At 48.8% G+C, this 18,102-nt stretch overlaps 6 protein-coding genes across 6 annotated transcripts; 2 read left to right on the top strand and 4 right to left on the bottom strand.

Moving 5' to 3' along the window:
• The first annotated feature begins 14 nt into the window (after positions 1-14).
• Positions 15-3,933, top strand: L228DRAFT_248861 (hypothetical protein). Its single transcript, XM_018332955.1, has one exon. It carries the CDS (start codon positions 425-427, stop codon positions 3,701-3,703), a length of 3,279 nt encoding a protein of 1,092 aa, XP_018186653.1. The 5' UTR covers positions 15-424; the 3' UTR covers positions 3,704-3,933.
• A 1,358-nt stretch (positions 3,934-5,291) lies between these two features.
• L228DRAFT_212702 (glycoside hydrolase family 5 protein) lies at positions 5,292-6,768 on the bottom strand (the record flags this gene model as incomplete). Its single annotated transcript, XM_018329953.1, has 2 exons — positions 5,292-5,721; positions 5,852-6,768. 2 exons carry the CDS (start codon positions 6,766-6,768, stop codon positions 5,292-5,294), a joined length of 1,347 nt encoding a protein of 448 aa, XP_018186654.1.
• L228DRAFT_166215 (hypothetical protein) lies at positions 6,752-7,766 on the bottom strand. The gene is made up of 2 exons (XM_018329431.1): positions 7,148-7,766; positions 6,752-7,077 (listed from the first exon to the last, which is right to left on the bottom strand). Exons 1-2 carry the CDS (start codon positions 7,569-7,571, stop codon positions 6,875-6,877), a joined length of 627 nt encoding a protein of 208 aa, XP_018186655.1. The 5' UTR covers positions 7,572-7,766; the 3' UTR covers positions 6,752-6,874.
• Positions 7,767-9,781: 2,015 nt separating this feature from the next.
• L228DRAFT_248863 (Clavaminate synthase-like protein) lies at positions 9,782-11,651 on the top strand. The gene is made up of 4 exons (XM_018332956.1): positions 9,782-10,172; positions 10,232-10,718; positions 10,811-11,116; positions 11,286-11,651. The coding sequence occupies exons 1-4, from the start codon at positions 9,911-9,913 to the stop codon at positions 11,440-11,442; spliced, it is 1,212 nt and encodes a 403-aa protein (XP_018186656.1). The 5' UTR covers positions 9,782-9,910; the 3' UTR covers positions 11,443-11,651.
• An 828-nt stretch (positions 11,652-12,479) lies between these two features.
• Positions 12,480-14,517, bottom strand: L228DRAFT_269503 (serine/threonine protein kinase; the record flags this gene model as incomplete). The annotated part of the gene is made up of 7 exons (XM_018335282.1): positions 12,480-13,053; positions 13,119-13,564; positions 13,631-13,786; positions 13,840-14,044; positions 14,100-14,211; positions 14,277-14,399; positions 14,475-14,517. 7 exons carry the CDS (start codon positions 14,515-14,517, stop codon positions 12,480-12,482), a joined length of 1,659 nt encoding a protein of 552 aa, XP_018186657.1.
• A 1,742-nt stretch (positions 14,518-16,259) lies between these two features.
• L228DRAFT_248867 (ubiquitin-conjugating enzyme type E2) lies at positions 16,260-18,014 on the bottom strand. Its single transcript, XM_018332957.1, is given in 8 exon segments — positions 16,260-16,762; positions 16,826-17,007; positions 17,060-17,174; positions 17,234-17,271; positions 17,432-17,473; positions 17,585-17,586; positions 17,604-17,612; positions 17,698-18,014. The coding sequence occupies 8 exon segments, from the start codon at positions 17,728-17,730 to the stop codon at positions 16,629-16,631; spliced, it is 555 nt and encodes a 184-aa protein (XP_018186658.1). The 5' UTR covers positions 17,731-18,014; the 3' UTR covers positions 16,260-16,628.
• Between the last annotated feature and the right edge of the window lie 88 nt (positions 18,015-18,102).

Genomic DNA, 18,102 nt, shown 5'->3' on the forward strand with positions numbered 1-18,102 from the left:
GCACGCCATCCTGTCTAAACCCGTAAGGGCAACTTTACAACACCATTTTTTTGCTAGATTGATGGAAAAGATGCGGATGCTCCGTAGAGTCTCCGAGGGGCAATGGGGGCACTCATCCCATTGCTCTTTTGGTGTACCCTGGTCTTATTTCTGAATGTCATATCGTCGTTGATTCGCAGATCTAGTATCTGTCCCTCCTTTTAGACTCTTTTTCTGTTTTGCCCGCAATTCGCCGCCCCATCCGTTGCGGCACTCAGTGGTCATATCTGTGCTTGTCTTTTCTTCTTTTTTTCTTGTCTTCTTACACCTCCTGCAGGAGTTCAAGAATCTTGACACTTCTCTTGTGTTGTGTCTTGTCTTTTCATTCCCTTGAATTCCCTTTGCAATCTTTTTCTGCTGCAAAAGGATAATCCCTTGACTCGAGATGCGTTTCCAAACGGCCGAGTCATCTGGGCCCGCTGGCCCGGAGGCCCTTCAGAATGGCTACGATAAGCGTTCGCCTTCTCCAGAACCCTCTACCAGTCTTCCTTTTGGTCAGGGACTGGCATTGAGTGCCATTCGTGGCCCAACTTACTTGACTGCGCAGACTCTCATCCAGCAAGTCGCCTACACTTTGTCGGATAAGCTGTTCACCTACTCCCCCGAGACTTTCGACCTCGATCTCGCTGTCAAGGACTGGTCCGCTCAGGACGAGTTGAATGCTCATGGATATACTACCAAAGTTTCTGCCATGGAAACCCGCCTTGGCGCTGGCGCCATTGCTTTGGGTTACATGTTCTCCAAGGACTTTGATCTCAAGAAGCGTCACATTCCCCAGGGTATCCTTGCGTCTTCCTCAACCCTGACTTTCCTCCGCTCTGCGCTGGACCAATTGTCTCTTCTCTACTCTGTGGCAAACCCGTTTGTTGCCCACATTGCTGCGGTTGATTATGCTGCTGGTACTACGAACGGCCTCGTGACCGACTATGCCTTGGCCCTGGACCTCGCTGAAGATCTTGGCTTCGGTCTCGTCTCCAGCACTTCGGCTTACGAGTCGCAGCACATGGCTCTCTTCGCGACTTTGCTTGCAAGCATTCTGCCTACTATCCACGTTTACGATGGCATTCGCGTTGGCCGTGAGACCACTCGCATTGTTGACGCCCTAGACCAGTCTGCCCTCTCTAGCAGCTACAACACCGTTCGCGCTGAGGCCGACAAGGTTGACAAGAGTGAGGATGCTGGCCGCCGCACCACCGAGCTGCTCAAGGCTTTCAACGACGAGCTGGGCACTGCTTACAAGCTTTTCGAGTACCACGGCCACAGCGAGGCCGAGGCAGTTCTTGTGGTCTTTGGCAGCGTCGAGGCCTCTCTGGCTGCTCAGGTTGCCGCTGAGCTTGCCAAGCGTGGCGCAAAGATTGGCGTTGTCAACGTTCGCGTGTATCGACCTTTCGTCGAGGAGGCCTTCCTCGCCGAGCTCCCCGTCTCTGTGCGCAACATTGTTGTGCTCGGCCAGGTACAGGATGCTCTCTCCGTTGCCGAGTCCACGGTCCACTCTAAGCTCTACGACGATGTTCTCGCCTCCATTGTCTTCTCTGCTGGCAAATTTGCCAAGCAGCCTGAGGTTGTCGACCTGAAGTATGCTCGGGAGCAAGTCTTCACTCCCAGCGTGTTCTCGACTCTGTTCCAGCAGATTGCCTCTCAGGCTCCTCTTCAATTGAACACTGCTGCCGAGGAGCAAGCCGACGTAGACTTGCTCGACCAAACCTCTGTTCAGCAGTACTCCTTCTGGGATGTGGACGACTCCGTCTCGGCCACCGCTCCCGTCGCTCTCGGTCAGCTCTTGTCCAAGGACTCCTCCAGCAACGTCTTTGTCCGCACGGGCCACGACAACCTGGTTCAGGGTGGCTCTGTGCGCACCGATATTCGATCCTCCAAGAAGGCCATTGAGGCGCCTTATGCCATTGCCAATGGTGATGTTGCTGTCGTGCTCGACGCTAAGCTGTTCGAGTCCTTTGATATTATCAGCAGCATCAAGGTTGGCGGATCTGTCCTTGTTCGCCTTCCCGGCGTCAAGGACGAGGATGTTGAGAAGAAACTGCCCGTGGGCGTTCGCAAGGCCCTCGTTGAGAAGAAGATTGAATTCTTTGTCCTCGACCCACAGGCTTCTGAGACTGTCTCCAAGGATGAGACTGCCGAGTCCTACCTGACTCAGCTCGCCTTCTTGTCTGTTGCCCGCAAGGACCTCGTTTCCAATGCTTCTGAGAAGCTCGCTGCCGTCAATGGCAACCCCGAGGCGCTCCAGAGCCTCGATAAGGAGCTCGAAAAGGCTCTTCGCGCGTTCGAGGTGCCCGAAGCCTGGGCTACTGTTGAGGCCGAGGTCGAGATTCCATCTCTCCCGACCGACGTCAACGTCAACAGCTTCGCCGGGTTTGACAAGAGCGAGTCCGAACCCGTGACTCTCTCTCGTGACTGGAAGACTGTTGCCCAGGGTCTTGCCTTTAAGGAAGCCTTTGACACCAAGGCTGCTCTCCGTCCCGACCTGCCCGTCAAGACCTACACCATCAAGGTCAAGGAGAACAAGCGTCTCACGCCGACCAGCTACGACCGTAACATTTTCCACATTGAATTCGACCTTGGCGACTCTGGCCTCAAGTACGACATTGGCGAGGCCCTCGGTATCCACGCGCACAATGACACGGAAGAAGTCAACGACTTCATCACCTTCTACGGCCTCAACCCCGAAGAAGTTGTCCAAGTGCCCTCGCGCGAAGACCCCGACGTTCTCGAGAGCCGCACCATCTTCCAGGGTCTGCAGCAGAACGTCGACCTGTGGGGCCGTCCCCCCAAGCGCTTCTACCAGGCCCTCTCCGAGTTCGCCACCGACGAAAAGGAGAAGCGCGAGCTGCTCGCACTCGGCGGCGCCGAAGGTGCCACTGAATTCAAGCGCCGCGCTGAAGTTGACACGGTCACTTATGCCGATATTCTGCTCGAGTTCCCCTCTGCGCACCCTTCGTTCGACGACATTGTGCGCATTGTCGACCCCATGAAGCGCCGCGAGTACTCCATCTCGTCGAGCCAGATTGTCAACCCCACGACCGTCTCGCTCCTCATCGTCGTCGTCTCCTGGGTCGACCCCCACGGCCGCGACCGCTGGGGCCAAGCCACGCGCTACCTCCACCGCCTCCGCCCCGGCGACAGCCTCACCGCCAGCGTCAAGCCCTCGGTTATGAAGCTCCCTCCCAAGTCGACCCAGCCTCTGATCATGGCCGGCTTGGGTACCGGTCTTGCCCCCTTCCGCGCCTTTGTCCAGTACCGCGCGTGGCAAAAGAGCCAGGGCCTCCCCATCGGCGCCGTCCTGCTGTACATGGGCTCGCGCACGCAGCGCGAAGAGTACCTCTACGGCGAGGAATGGGAAGCCTACCGCGACTCCGGCATTGTGACCCTCCTCGGCCGTGCCTTTTCCCGTGACCAGCCCCAGAAGATCTACATCCAGGACCGCATGCGCGAGACCCTGCCCGACATCATCCAGGCGTACATTCGCGAAGAAGGCGCCTTTTATCTCTGCGGTCCTACCTGGCCTGTTCCCGATGTCACGAGCGTGCTCGAAGAGGCTATCACCACTGAGACTCGTGCCCGCGCAAACGACCCGGCCAAGAAGGTCGATGCCAGACGCGAGATTGAGAACCTCAAGGAGGAAGAGCGCTACATTCTTGAAGTGTACTAACGTACTCGTTTCCCCCATATCTTTGTTATTTTTTAAACTCCATGTCATTTTCACGTTTGACCTTTTTATTTAAGATATCATTGTCTTCTTTCCATTATCCTATATTACAGTTATAGAATGGCGGCTCAAGCATCTTTTACATACTCGAAATATTTCTCCATCATTGGTTCATGTCCGAATGGAGAGTAAAAGTCAATGAAATTCATATATATACTCTTCCTTGACAGTCCATACACATCAAAGTAAATTTAAAAATGTCAATATATGTATATCACAAAACTCTTGCATTTATCTATCCTCCATAAATTAGTGTTATAAATGTGTATGTGCATGCCAGATATTCATGATATCTATGAAACACCTACGACATGTAAAAGACACCAGTAAGCCAAGCCCATGCCCGAAGCCCGAAGTACGAAGCCTAAGTCTGAAGTCATAAGCCAGTAGCCAGTACCCCAAAACCAGTAGCCCGAAGCTAGTGAGTAGTAAGTACCAAACACATGTGACAATGTAACACAAAGACTGAATGAATGAATGAATTATTAACAAACAATCAAACAAATGAAGAAAAGAGAGTAACATAAAGTAAAGGAAAGGAAAGGAAAGGAAAGTAACAAATTTGAATTATAGCATAGAGTAGGTGAACACAGCATTTGTGCACAGATGATTCACATATACACCCCCACCCATGCATATTGTCATACATACTGCAGTACACACATACAAACATAATAGATATAATGGTAGGTAAGTAGGTAGATAGGTAAGTAGGCAAGTAAGGTAGGTACAAGTTACAACGTAAACAAGCAACACAAGCAACACAATTACATTTACACAGTAACAGTTAGACAAGTATACTTCACTTGCCATACATGGAAACATGAAAACATGCAAACATGAAAAATGAAATAATGGATACTTGGAAACATGGAATCGTGGAATAATAGACACAGAAACACTTAACATCAAAAGAGCAAACAGGCAAACAAGCAAGTAGGCAACGGGTACAAAAAAGGGAAAAGCAAAGCAAAGCAAAGCAAAATGGACGAACTGGCAAAGGGACGAGAAACAAAGACGAGAAAAAAGGACGGATAAAGAGTATATAAAAGCACAGCGAATAGAGAGTATATATACTAAATATGAACGAACATACAAGTACGAGCAAGGTAGGTATCTTCAATGAATGAAACGAAACGAAACGAGACGAGACGAAAAATATCAAGACTCTGAATCTGACAGGAATTTGGACAAGCAAAGGGAAACCCCATAAAAAATATGAAAATGATAAAAAAAAAAAAAAAAAGAATAGAAAAGAAAAGAAAAAGAAAAAGAAACTCCTGCAAATCAACAAGATGTGAGGCAACCAAAACTAAAAACTAAAATGGTTGGAACGGGTAAAAGTTCAGAAATATCAAACATTTAAATCGACCAAGGGATAGACACGGGATAGGAAATGACCAAATATCAAATACCAAATACCAGATTGACAATGCAGGCATGCTGAAAACCAGACAAACAGAAATTAAAAAAAAGAATAAGGGGAAAAATAAACAAACGAATAAATGAATAAATTTCATAAAGAAAATTATTAATAATTCTCCGGCAAACCGAGGCCTGCAAAATCCGGAATGTCCTGACTGCAATTAAAATCCGGCGCATAGGCCTTTTGCGGGAGGATGCCTGCCGCGAGACCGGCTTTCCACGACCACTGCGGCGAGGTTTCGGTCTGCCAGGTCCAGTAGAACCAGCCCCAGCCTTTTTCGAAACTGGCCATTTGGGCCTCGGCAAACATCTTGAGCCACTGCTTGTAGACGGTCGAGAAGGTGGTGGGGTCGGCATTGGCGTCGGCGCACTCGCAGGTGCCGCTGTTGGGGGGACACATGGGGGACAGGACGTTGAGGGAGGGGTCGTTCATGTTCATGGTGCCTTGCCAGCGGGAGCCAACGTTGACGTTGTTGAGGTATTTGGCGCAGTCCGTGTCGGCTTGGGACCATTCGCCGTTGATGGTGGGGCCGAATCTAGAGGTAAGAAGGGAAATGTAAGCAGGCCAGAAGGTGACTATTGTGATGCTGAATAAGGTTGGATAAAAATGTGATAAATGGAAAAATGCTAAAGAAAGATAAGCATAATAACATTGCGTATACGTACCCCGTAGATCGATCCATGCTTTGTTCCGTCTGGGCAGTCCAACCGGAACATGCAAATTCAATCTTGGTCTGATGGTTGAGCGAGATTTGAGCAACGTTGAAAATGACGTATTGGTGGGCATCCAGAATCAACTTGTCGATTCCTTGGAGCTTGCCTTGCCAATGAGCGAGACCGAGGAAACCATCGCCAAACGCAATATACGCATTCATGTTATTCTTTCGTATCAAGGAAATGGCGTTTTGGGTCCAGTTGACGACGCGGTCCGTATCGAGCATCATCATCTTTGGCTCGTTACAGAGTCCATAGACGGCAACTATATTCTTGTACCGATCCTGCGCGAAGAAGGTCGAGAGCTGGTTATGGACGTCGAGCGAACGTTGGCCGTTGAGGTCGCCGTCGGTCCCATTGAGCCATGCAACGACTCCTTGTCGGCCGCTGTGGTTCCATCCGTTTTGACTGCCCGGTAAGGCATGGAGGTCCAAGTTCACTCTCAAGCCGTGTTTTCTGGCCCACTCAATGCCTCGAAGGAGATAACGCCATGCGATTTGAGGGACATAGGGGTCTCCGGGGTACGTGCAAACCGCCCAGTAAGGAAAAGGAATACGGACATGGTCGAGTCCAGCGGCCTGAATATCGGCGAATGTCTGTTCAGTCACAAAGGTCGAATAGTGTTGCTCGATCAGTTGCGCGGCCTTGCCGGGTCCGAGATGATTCGTCAAGGTATATTCGTCGACGATGCCAAGGTTTGCTGAATAAATATCAAACAATGATGGCGTGATCCAGGGTTCAATCGACAGCCAGCCTCCAATGTTCACTCCGCGAATTGGGTTCTGAGTAGAATAGTTCCATGGTTGGTCCAGCGGCAGGGAATACTCGTTTGCCCGCGTGCTGTCATCCCAGGTCGAGTTCAGTCCCATGACCGAAAGTCCACCGACAGTTTCATCTGTATAAGTCAGGTTAAAATCGGTCGTATCGAGCCATGTACTAGGATCAAGCAAGCTTCCTTTGGCAGAAATCTGGGGATTATACTGTCAGCTCATTCAGAGAACCTGTATATTTGGAGCCTACCGGAACCGTATTGCTTGGCCTTGGTGACGTTGTCGTCGTATTACTTACTGCCGAATGCGCTGATTTTGCTGCATTTTCATTGTTGTGTTTTCCAATGACGAGGACGCCCACTGGTACGAGAATAACTAGTAAAAGTACGAGTAGAACAATCAAGATCACTATAGCGCGCCGTTAGCTTCTGCTCCCCTAGACGTCTTTTGTCTCCGCTGGTGGGTACGGGTAACGCACAACAACAGAACCTTCTCCTTCTTTTCTGCGCTGCATGTGGATCATCATATCCGTCGTCTCCGCCTCTATGTCGACGACGATGAGATCGTGCACCTTCTTCCAATAATGCGCCGCTGACGATCCGACCTCCTTTGCGTCGATGGTTTCGATGATGCTTAGGCTCCACGCCGGACGCAACCTTTTCTGTCGGCGGGCTGACCGACTTTTCCACCGTTAAAAGCCCAGTATTTTCAGCATCGAGTTTTCCCAAAGAACTGGTCGACACGTCTTGGGTCTCTGAAGCCGATGTCCCAAGCGCAGCTGCTTTGACCGGCGAATCCGACCGTTTATGCTTATGTTTGTGTGCGCCAGAACGACGTACTTTCCCAGTTTCCATGTCACGGAGCGCAGGCGGCAAATTGCTGATCCGTTGCGACGGCGCCATCGTCCAAGCTAGAGATCAGGGTCTCCGAGCTTATCAATGTCGCTGCGCTTCGATTTATGCCTATGTCGGCTCCACGTGGTTATCGGTCTGAATGCACGCCACAAATGTCGATAGAATGATGGTCAACCGGCAAGCTGCACGTGGGAATCGCTTTTCTCCGAGGAATGTAGGATCGCAACTTCTAGTTCTTTGGTCAAGTTTGCCAAACCCCGTTCGTAGTTTGTAGTTTGTATTTTGTGGTTTGAAAGTCGCGCTTAGAGATTTTGTATCTCAGTCCCAGTCGTTATGATTGTTAGAATGTTTCGTCACTCGTAGTAATCCTTTTGTGTTTTCTCGAAATTTCTGGCAAGGGTCTAAAGGTCGTAGAGGGTCAATTTCTGGCGTCAAAACATGAGAGAAAGACAAAGCCTTGGCGTGAATCGTGTGCGGTCTGCGCCTAAGAGGCTTGGCAACTCCAGAGACGGGTATTATTCTCGTTCCTTTTTAATTCAGAATTCGACGCTTGACGTAGAGGGGGGCGTTGCGGGCAAGGATAGAGGAACAATCAAGGCAGGGCTAAACGGTATTCCCGAAGCGGTAAGAGTCTCCAGGGCAACGAGTTGAGTGACAGCTGGAACGAACGTGAACCGGCTCGAGACGAGGGACGAATCGACGCGAGCGGGGCGAGACCGCGTGAACAACCGAACTCACGGGTCCAGCGACAGACTGAGCAAATTGAACCTTGCGTTTTCAACTGAGATTAGAGCAATAGTATCTGAGATGAGATCTATTCAGTAGCTGCTGTCCGTTAGCACATGGTATCAAGAAAACCATTTTATCGCTTCGATCGAGTCGTACCTTATACAATCACTTTAAAAACGTCCCGTGGCCTGCTTATTATATTATTTGATCGCTCAATTCAGGAACGAACGAATGAATCGACCACTCAATGAAAAGTCAAAGACTGGCGCTCAGCAGGGAATCTAGACAGAAACCTGGTGAAATGTACCCCGCAAATTTCAGCAGGGCCGAACGGTCTAGCGATGGACACAAAAGCCAAAGCGTCAGAAATCTGACAGCTTTATGCGGGGAAGTGAACGAGCGATAGGATCCTGGCTACTTGAAATAAAAGAAGAAACGAGGGGAGCGGGGGAAAGGGAGGAAAAGGAGAGGAAGGAGAGAGAGAGAGAGCGAGAGAGAGCGGACAGGGCATGATTGAATAAATGTGATTCTACATATTCCCTGAATCTTTGCCTGATTCAATCAAGGTTTTTACTCTGAGAAGACGCCAAATATGACTTGCTTGATTTGATCTTGACTTGGAGTCCAAGAGCGGGTTTTGCTTGGTTGACTACTGCATACAGGACCTTGTTCCGTCCTTGGCCGCATTTTGTGGCTGCACAGGAGCAGTCCAGTAGTCACTTGAATGGATGCTTTTGACGGACGGGAACAGGTTATTACTTGTACTAGAATGCCAAAGTGTCCTGTATTGAGCGTGCCCGCCGTAACTGTCTACGGTGTAAGCGGTGGGACACGATACGAGAAAGACTCTCTCTTCACTTGGCACGCCGAATCTGGATAGTCACAACTGTACTTACCTAGTGCAAAAGGACAATCTGGGGTAAAGGCCAAGACCTTGTCAGTCTGTCGTCTCTCTCATCTTGGCCGTCAGTCCATCTTCGCCCGGCCAATACAGAGTACTACGTAGTGACCTGTCCAGCTATTCGCCCATTGAAAATGATCCCTGAAAACACAATTCAGCCATCCAATTTCATCGGGCAGCCACCGACCAGCACATGACGTTGTGGCGATTGACCGGATTTGGTGTGCCGACGAAAAATACCATGTGTAGTAGTATGTCTGAGCACAGTGATGAAGTTGCCTGAAAGGGAATAGTGTAGATCTGCTATCAATCACGTCTTTTATCTCCACCGTGATGTTCATCCACCCCAAGACGCTCCACTTGACTGGCATGGTGAGATATCGTTGCTTTTCCTCTGCGTATCCGAGTACATTACTTTGTATATTATTTGATAAGTTTCACATTAATGAAAAATGGTTACCTGATCCAATCTCTGGCCCGGCAGTTGCCGATAGTAGATTGCGCACTGCAAAAAAGAAATGGTTTAATTCGTTGCATCGACAGTAATTGACTAAACCAGAGCCCTTGACCATTCCCTTGCTCGATGGTGCCATTTTCTCTTCCACGTGGGCAAGGCGGGGTAGTTAAATATATACTCTCTCATCTCTCATCTTTTTCTAATCTGCTCTTCACATCTACTGTACATTAACATACATATCTCGAGCATAATTCCCTTATATACATAGCTACCTAGCTTACATCAAAGCGTACTATCAACATGGTCGACGTTCAGGCTCCCGTTCCTGTGCCCACTCAGCCTGATATCCAGTACCACCCCGACTTTGAGAAATACACTGCTCGCACCTCGCGACGCCAGGCCACAGAATCTCTTGAAAAGAGCTTACCTGACGGCTTCCCCGCACAATTGAACTCGCCTCTGGTCTGGGAAGGAAAGGATGTCGAAAAGCGAGACGACTGGATCTACGCCTTCAACGACGCGCAATTGGATGAGATTGATGCTGCCCTGAAAAGCTTTAAATGTACGTTTCGAAAGTACATGTGATTGCACTAAACATGACATTAACATACTCGACAACAGCTCTCAATCTTTCCCTCGGACACATTAACAAATCCACATTCCCCTTACCTACCGTTGGTCCTAGTCTGCGGGAATTGTCCAGGGAATTGCATGTCGGGCGCGGCTTCTTTGTCCTTCGCGGGCTGCGAGTAGACAACTACCCGCGCGAAGACAATGTCATCATCTACGCCGGTATCTCCTCTCACGTGGGCAACCTTCGTGGCCGGCAAGAAGATACCAGATTCGCCAACGGCACATCTTTGGTGCTGTCCCACATCAAGGACCTGTCGAGCACTGTCAAGGCCGGAACAATTGGTGCTCCGTCCAACACGGCAGATAAGCAAGTCTTCCACACAGACGCAGGTGACATTATCTCGCTTCTGTGCCTGAATCCTGCTGTCGAGGGAGGCGAGAGCAAGATTGCCAGCAGTTGGCTGGTCTATAACATTTTGGCCAAGGAGAGACCGGATTTGATTCACACTCTCTCAAAAGATTGGCCTGTCGATGGGTGAGTTTTCTCTTTTACCCCCTCATTATATTTACCCTTTTTACCTGTAAGGGCCCTATACGTAAGTAACACTCAACTGATATACAAACCAGATTCAACAACCCCCAAAAGCCGTATACCCTCCGCCCACTCCTGTACCATCAGCCCGCGACCGCTTCGACCCCCGAGCGGGTCCTGATCCAGTACGCCCGACGATACTTTACCGGGTTCCAGGCGCAGCCGCGCTCAAAAGATATCCCGCCCATCAGCGAAGCCCAGGCCGAAGCGCTCGACGCACTACACTTTCTCGCCGACAAGCACAGCGCGTCACTGGATTTCCAAAAGGGCGATGTACAGTATATCAACAACCTCAGCATCTTTCATGCGCGTAACGGCTTCCGTGACGAGCCTGGAAAGGAGTACGTCAATTGATCCCCCTTATTTGTCTCCCCTTCTTATTTGTCTCCCCTTCTTATTTGTCTCCCCTTTTTCTTGATTTCCCATCATGAAAATGCTTTCCAACGATGCCGTAAGGAAGAAGAAAAAAAAAAAAAAATAATCGCACAGCGCTAATACCTATTTCCACAGACGCCATCTCATCAGACTCTGGCTGCGCGACCCCGAAAACGCATGGGAGACGCCCGCCCCGCTCCGGCCCCGATGGGACAATGTGTACAAGGACGTCAAAGTCGACGAGCAAGTGTTTCCGCTCGAACCGCGCATCAGAAGGACTGTTGGTTCTTAGTTGACTTTTGTTTTTGTTGCCATACCTTTCATCTCTTCCATATCTTCCATCACTTGCATACCTTACCTCCCTTCCATCTTACGTCCCTTCCATACCCTCTCTCTCTATATATAGACCTTGACCTTTCTGTATGCCAATTCAATCCTTTCCAAAAAGCACATGACACATGACACATGATACATGACACATAAATATCAAAAATAGCATGGATAATACAAGATTTATTCTTCATTCATATTTGAGAAACCTCTGGTAATATTTCTGCACAAGAGGAGAGATATAGTGGGAGAGAGATATGCATGTTGAGCCAACCACGTCATGTACAAATGTACAAATAGACAAGCTTGTGCTTATAAGTCAACAAGTCAAAAGACTACTTGTGTACACGTGGAAAACATCCCGCATGATTAAATTGAAAAGAGATACACAGATTGAAAAAAAGTAAAGAGTGAGGTGAGGGCGTTGGGAAAAAACTGTCGGTACGTGATGGATGTACGTAGAAGGCTCATTTAAAAAGGTTGAAAAAGTAAAGAGATGAAGATCAAAGTGTAAAAGCCAGAAAAATAAAATGAGAGTACCTAAGGTATCTGTTGAAAAAAGGTAAATGCTCGCGCCTGGTATAAATGCTTTCGAGTGTGCTCGAGACTAATAAAGTAATTGATGAACTGAAAAAGAGAGAGAAAGGAAATAGATCTAAAAATGGAAAATTATAACGATTGGAAAATATAAAAAGAAAGGAAAAAAGGTATTTGGTAATCCCGCCGCCCAGACGCAGAAAGTGATGCAAAATAAAAATAAAATCGATGATGATGGCGAGGACGACGATGAATGATCAGAACCAAACGCCGATAATTACGACACAATCTTTCCAGCATGATATGATGCCGACGAAAACGACGCTGATTATGATTGGTGATGCGGGGATCATACAAGCCACAAAGGCTCTAAAAAGTCTGCCTCGATTCTATTGCGACAATTCTTTCGGGCATTGAGAAGAAAGTCACACAATCGGCAATGTTCCCAGGTAAAATTTGGTATCATTCAATAATGACCCGTGCTCCGTCCTTGCCGATGATGCCCCTCTCCAAGGGCTTAGGAGACCGATCACGTCCCTTTTTGCGCGACAAAAATCCGAGCATGCCACCGGGCTTCGCTGTTCCTCGGCCTTCGATTCCTTCAAATCCTTCAGCGGGCATTGTAGAGCTCCGATCGGCGAGGTCAGACCAGCTGCCAGCACCGTCAAGGACAACCTGGACTCCACCAGAGGCACTGACCGTTTTGGTTCCACCACGAGGGCGAGGAGCCGGTGGCCGATGTATCGTTGTCGCGTGGTCTGTGGAAATCGCTTCACCGACACCATAAGTCTCTGGATTTTGACCCGGAAAGGGGGGCTGCTGGCGACCAGGTGGGCCCATAATCTGCGGTGGAAGCGGCGGCGAGCCATTGACCGACTTGGTTCCTGGGGTAAATATCGGAGAAGTCGGTTCGCTCGGGCTCGGACTAACCGAGCCCTCCGCCATAACTGCCCTAGGAGGAGGCTGAAGTAGGTCAACTGGCTTAGTACCAGGGGGATGATCACTGCATTCTCCGAGCGGTGGTGGCTGAGAGTAACTAAAGGAGTAACGGTCAGCATATAGTTTGGAAAGGATTCAATTTTGACAAGACCGCTGACTTACCTGACAGTCGTATAGTCAAATGGCTCAAATAGAGTCTCAATCATTTTATGCAGTTCATCCTCGCGGATTTCCTTCTCCGATGCATCCGCTCTTAGCTGATCTCGGGGCCGTTGCCGGCGAGTTCGAGCTTCAAGCGGTGCCTCTTCAAGCAGTAACTCCTCCAGGTCGTAGGTGGCGTCAAAATTGGCTTTATCGGCTGAAGGACGGAAGACCGGTTCGATTTCCTTGCGCTCAAGCGCTACAAAGTCAATTGGTTGGAAAAATGGATGATCTGTAAATGTCTCGAAGCCAGCAGCGCCGATACGCTTCGTCTTATCCTTCTCTAATAGACTAGTCATTGCACTCACGCATTGCGGAGACACGGCAGGTCTAGTGAGAGGATAGCGCGGGTTCGCCGCCATGATTTCATTCGTCAATCCATCGTGCGTTCTGGCCTCAAACGGTCTCTGGTGTCCAGTCAGCATATGCTGAACCTTGGTTCTCCAAGAGAATATAAAAAAAGGTGGACGGACCTTGTTGTAAATGCATTCGTAAAAAGTTACCCCCATTGCCCACCAGTCAACTTCGTCCAAATATCCTTCCTTGCTGTAGACTTCCGGCGCCAAGTAAGCCAGAGTTCCAGACCTGCTGGTCAGCGGCCGGCGGGGCGAGAAGTTGGAAGCGACATTCTGTTCAAGGGTCAGAAAAAGCAAACACAAAGACAAGGTAACAAGAAACATACAAAGTCTGCAAGGTGAATGTGTCCTTCGCCGTCGAGGAGAATATTGTCAGGTTTCACATCACGGTGCACAATGCCCTGTTGATGAATATAGCGAAGAGCGCATCCAAGTTCTGCAAGCCAGAACCTTATAGCGTCTTCGGTAAAAGTACGTCTGGAAATGTGGAACCGAATGTCTCCTCCATTCATGAGATCAACAACCAAATACCTGATACTGCTTGTTAGGACCCAAAGTACATAAATCTCGCCAGATGGAACCCTACAAGTATTGATAGTCTTGAAAGCTGTACCGTAAGTTACAAAGAAATGGGTGATTGAGTTGCTGAAGCATGCGGCGTTCCCGGATAATGTTTCGCACACTCTCTGTCTGCACGACTGGTTTGAGGTCAGTATACTCATTGGCCCTTTGAACGGGAGTACAAGCGATGCGATGCAATTACCTTCGTCTTTGCGAATATACTTGAGTGCAAATGTTAACCCAGTATCCTTTCGTTCAACGATTCTCACTTTGCCAAAAGCACCTTTTCCAACCACTCGCAGGAGACGGAAGTGATGGAGGTTCACTGAAACAGGCTGCATTAGCACCAGGAGCAAAACTCGACATCCTTATCTTTACAGCAACAGTTGAGATAACTTACCCTCGTCGGTGAAGACTACAGGCTTTCCCTGTGAGTTTCCCATTGTTCAATGGCAAACCGCCCAGAATGCGAACCAATCAGTGTCTGCTCTTGCAATCACCGTGCATGCTTATGCATTTATCCCAGTTTTTGTAGAGAGATGAAACCAAGCAAAGTCGAAAGAGTAGCTTGTGAAGCTTAATTGGCTTCTATTCAAAGTAGTTTCTGAGACGGCAGAGTGCGGACGAGAGTGACAGAGGGAAATTTTGCAGTGGAGCAGGAATTTGGTGCTTAAAGATGTCGAGAGGATCTGTAGGTGCTGCAGTTGCACGAGACAACCAAGGATCTAGCGTCGACGACGAGATACCCACGTGGGCCGGGAATCGCGAGGGTCAAGGATACGGAGTATGCAGCTGTTGAGGTTGACGTATTATTGAGAGATCGTTTCCTGTTTGAGAGACAGAGTGTCTCAAAGAATGAATTGTCGCGTGTGGTTGATCTTCTGGCGAATCTATCTGCACGTTCCTTTGACGGGGTTCAACCAGCTGAACGGTGAGGATCGGTGAGAGAGTCGAATCTCGGAGATAAAACAAGACGTGCTTGGCCAGTTTAGTCAATTAGCAAGGAGATAGCTGACCCGCAAAAGAAACGGCGGAGAGGTAATTGACGCTGAGTTCTCTTCAAAGCAGGGGCCGAGTGTCCCACAGAGGGAAGAGAAGCGGTGTTAGAGAGGGGCGATCCAAAGAGCTTGACAGTGGACGAAGAGAGAAAGAGAAGAGGCCGATCAGATGGGGCACGAGATGATATGGCAGGCAGGGTACCAGCAACACCATCCCTGAAAATTCACGAGCGGCAGTTGATGGAGGTAGGAGCAATAATAGTAGCTGTGGTGGGTAAATAATAATACATGGCGTACCTCCGTACTGTAATAGTCAGTACAGCAGTTAAAGCTTCCGGTAAGAAAAACGGGAATTAATCGACGCCCTTGGTGGTTCCAGGGGTTGACGAATAGGCATCCCGGGCCCGCACGTGGCAAACCTTGCGCATTGCTCGTGTTTCACCCGAGTGGAACCCAACAGTCCGTTCTAGACTAAAATCTACGGAAAGAATCGCAGCAATGATTCAAGGCCAAAGCAGATGAAAGACGAGGGCAGAAGCGAAAGAACATGCCACTTCCCATGCCATCAACTGGTCGGTGATAAAGCAGCATATTAAGTAGGTATACTGTACCTCTGTACTGTGTTTGAAGTATTTCTGCCATTTCGACTCCTCGGCTCTCGTAGTCGGCATCCCGTGCCACGCGAACAGACAATGGGCTTAAAGATGGGTCCCTGGACCCCCCAACTCGCGCACCCCCTTTCACTGACCTTAGCTTGGGGCTTCAGCAGGCTTTCAAAGCAAAGTCGCTGACCATCAACCTCATTGAGGTAAATTCCCCGCGATCGTCATGCCCCGTCAATGATAACATAACAGCGCTATGCAATTACCACGCGAACATACCTTGTAGCTGAAAGAATGCTTATCAACTGCCGTCCGTCCCATAACTATTTATCTGGAAAATAGTGCAGAAAACCCCTTCGGCCCAGCCCAGCTCCCCTCCCAGGTTTTGGACCACTGCCGGTGCTCAGGGACCAGTCAATCACATCAAGGGCAAGAGGAGTCAAAAACTTTGTTCCTTTTGTGGCACGTGCGATCCACACCAAGCACTGTACACTGCTTGAACCATGTCAAAGGAAGCGATCTTGGCAGGAGCTATAATAATTGATAGATACAAATCTTGTCCATTTAAAAAACCAGATGAATGAAATCGATATGTATATCTGAAATGTAAACCCTTCAACTGGTAGAAAGGAGAATCTCACACGACACTATATTCCTCCGTTGCCGTCATCGAAGTAATAGCATCTGCGACCGAACCCCGCGGGAAAGAAAAGGAAGACGAGACAATTTAAAGTCCAAGAAAAATAAACACGAATGTTCGCCGCGCGAAAACCCCAAATGGCATCAAAATGACTTCCAATACAACACCAGAAACCCCTCTTCCACCAGGCCGACGCAATAGATGCTGCAAATATGGGAGAGTTCCGCAAGAACTAATGGAAAAGCACGAATATGGATTCCAGGTGAAACATCGCATCGCGAAAAAAAAGACGATTGCTGCAGCACAAATGGCAATCACACTTCCATCAGGCCTGCAGGCTCTTCGTCACCAGAATCATAACTGCCGACTGAGCTCATCTCGTCATCTGACTCGCTATCCTCACCAGCCTCATCGACGACGTCTTTACTGGCGTACTTGGCAACGTATTCTGCTCCGGCAACATATTAACAACTACTATTCATCACGTGGTTTGAGAAAAGTATGCACCCACCTTTAACCTTTGCCTCGTAACTCTTCGGTTCTCGCATGAGTAGAGCTGCTGCCTCGCCATTCAGGGGGTCAGTGGGATTAGGGTAGCGTAGAAGCTGCGGAAGAAAGACTTCGAAAATGTTGATCATGTCGAACATGGGTGACCACGTCTGGTTGATAACGTCAAGACAGACTGAGCCAGATCTATTTTCTCGTCAGAACATATTCGAAAATTTACCCTCGAATCCTGACACACAGCTCATCAATGTTCGGGTGGAATATCCTGTTTACGAATCCGATGCTTGGGCTCTTGTAAGGGTATTGATCCGGTAACTCGACGTGTATCTTCCACAGCCCGCCAGAGAACGGCGCTATGATGCAAAGTTAGTACATGCAAACAACTTGCTACAAGGCTCGAATAAGCGCATACTCTCTTCTGGTCCCTTGAATCTAACGTAGAATTCCTGCCTAAATATTCCTCAGTATAAAGAATCACGCGACAACAGAAACAGTATAGATTTCCGTTGAAGAATTCGACATACACTAAAGCCAAAAGAGTCAGTAGGAATCATGACAGCAGTTCTAGCAGCAATATAAAATATTGGGGAGCGTTTTTGTTGGAGACGTACTATTGTCATTGACCAATGTGACCTCATAATCACTCATGAGCCTGGCCATTATCGCTCAAATTAGCATTGACAGAACCCGACGACAGAAACTGTTCAAGATTCGGAGAGGCATACATCCTGGTAGCATGTCAGCAGAAAGTACTTGTATTTGAATACAGTTGGTTACACTTACTTCATGACCTGTAGAGGAAAAAAGTGTAATTACCGCGGTCAGTAACGAGCTCTGATCGCCACACAGTCCGATTACAATCCTGGAGTTACTCACATCGGTTTCGATTCTCCGCTTCGGACTACTCATCTTGATAGTGTAGTCCCCCTTCTTCTTTCACACAAACAAGTACGAAATATTCGCCGCAAATACGAGGGTTTGGTGTCCTGATTGTCGGTAATGGGCGATGGAAGCGTCGATTGACCAACAGAGCTATGAGCTTCGCTATGGGACCAAGGCAGTCTTTTCGAAAGAGCAAGAAATTGGACAGCTTATGTTTCGACGGATGGGGTTTTACTGTTTCAGCGGATTGTACTGGATGGTGAGCTGTAGAAGAGTGCTGTTGCGAGGATAAAAGGCGGTGGTTGACAGCGTGACGAACGTGGGGTCATATGGGTCACTTGGAGGTCGCATCATAGAGCTGTGCATAAAATGTGCACAACAGTGCACTGAATACTAGGC

Source organism: Xylona heveae (genome assembly GCF_001619985.1).
Source record: "Xylona heveae TC161 unplaced genomic scaffold L228scaffold_8, whole genome shotgun sequence".
Taxonomy (NCBI): Eukaryota; Fungi; Ascomycota; class Xylonomycetes; order Xylonales; family Xylonaceae; genus Xylona; species Xylona heveae.

Excerpts from the sequence above, each read along its gene's own strand:
- L228DRAFT_248861 (XM_018332955.1), top strand. The coding sequence starts at position 425 with ATGCGTTTCCAAACGGCCGAGTCATCTGGGCCCGCTGGCCCGGAGGCC.
- L228DRAFT_166215 (XM_018329431.1), bottom strand. The coding sequence starts at position 7,571 with ATGGCGCCGTCGCAACGGATCAGCAATTTGCCGCCTGCGCTCCGTGAC. Across the intron at positions 7,078-7,147 it reads AAGGAGAAGGTTCTGTTGTT|TGATCTTGATTGTTCTACTC; the intron begins GTGCGTTACCCG and ends GGCGCGCTATAG.
- L228DRAFT_248863 (XM_018332956.1), top strand. The coding sequence starts at position 9,911 with ATGGTCGACGTTCAGGCTCCCGTTCCTGTGCCCACTCAGCCTGATATC. Across the intron at positions 10,173-10,231 it reads TGCCCTGAAAAGCTTTAAAT|CTCTCAATCTTTCCCTCGGA; the intron begins GTACGTTTCGAA and ends ACTCGACAACAG. Across the intron at positions 11,117-11,285 it reads CGTGACGAGCCTGGAAAGGA|ACGCCATCTCATCAGACTCT; the intron begins GTACGTCAATTG and ends CTATTTCCACAG.
- L228DRAFT_248867 (XM_018332957.1), bottom strand. The coding sequence starts at position 17,730 with ATGAGTAGTCCGAAGCGGAGAATCGAAACCGAT. Across the intron at positions 17,272-17,431 it reads ACATTGGTCAATGACAATAG|GCAGGAATTCTACGTTAGAT; the intron begins TACGTCTCCAAC and ends AGGAATATTTAG. Across the intron at positions 16,763-16,825 it reads TTACGAGGCAAAGGTTAAAG|AATACGTTGCCAAGTACGCC; the intron begins GTGGGTGCATAC and ends TTGCCGGAGCAG.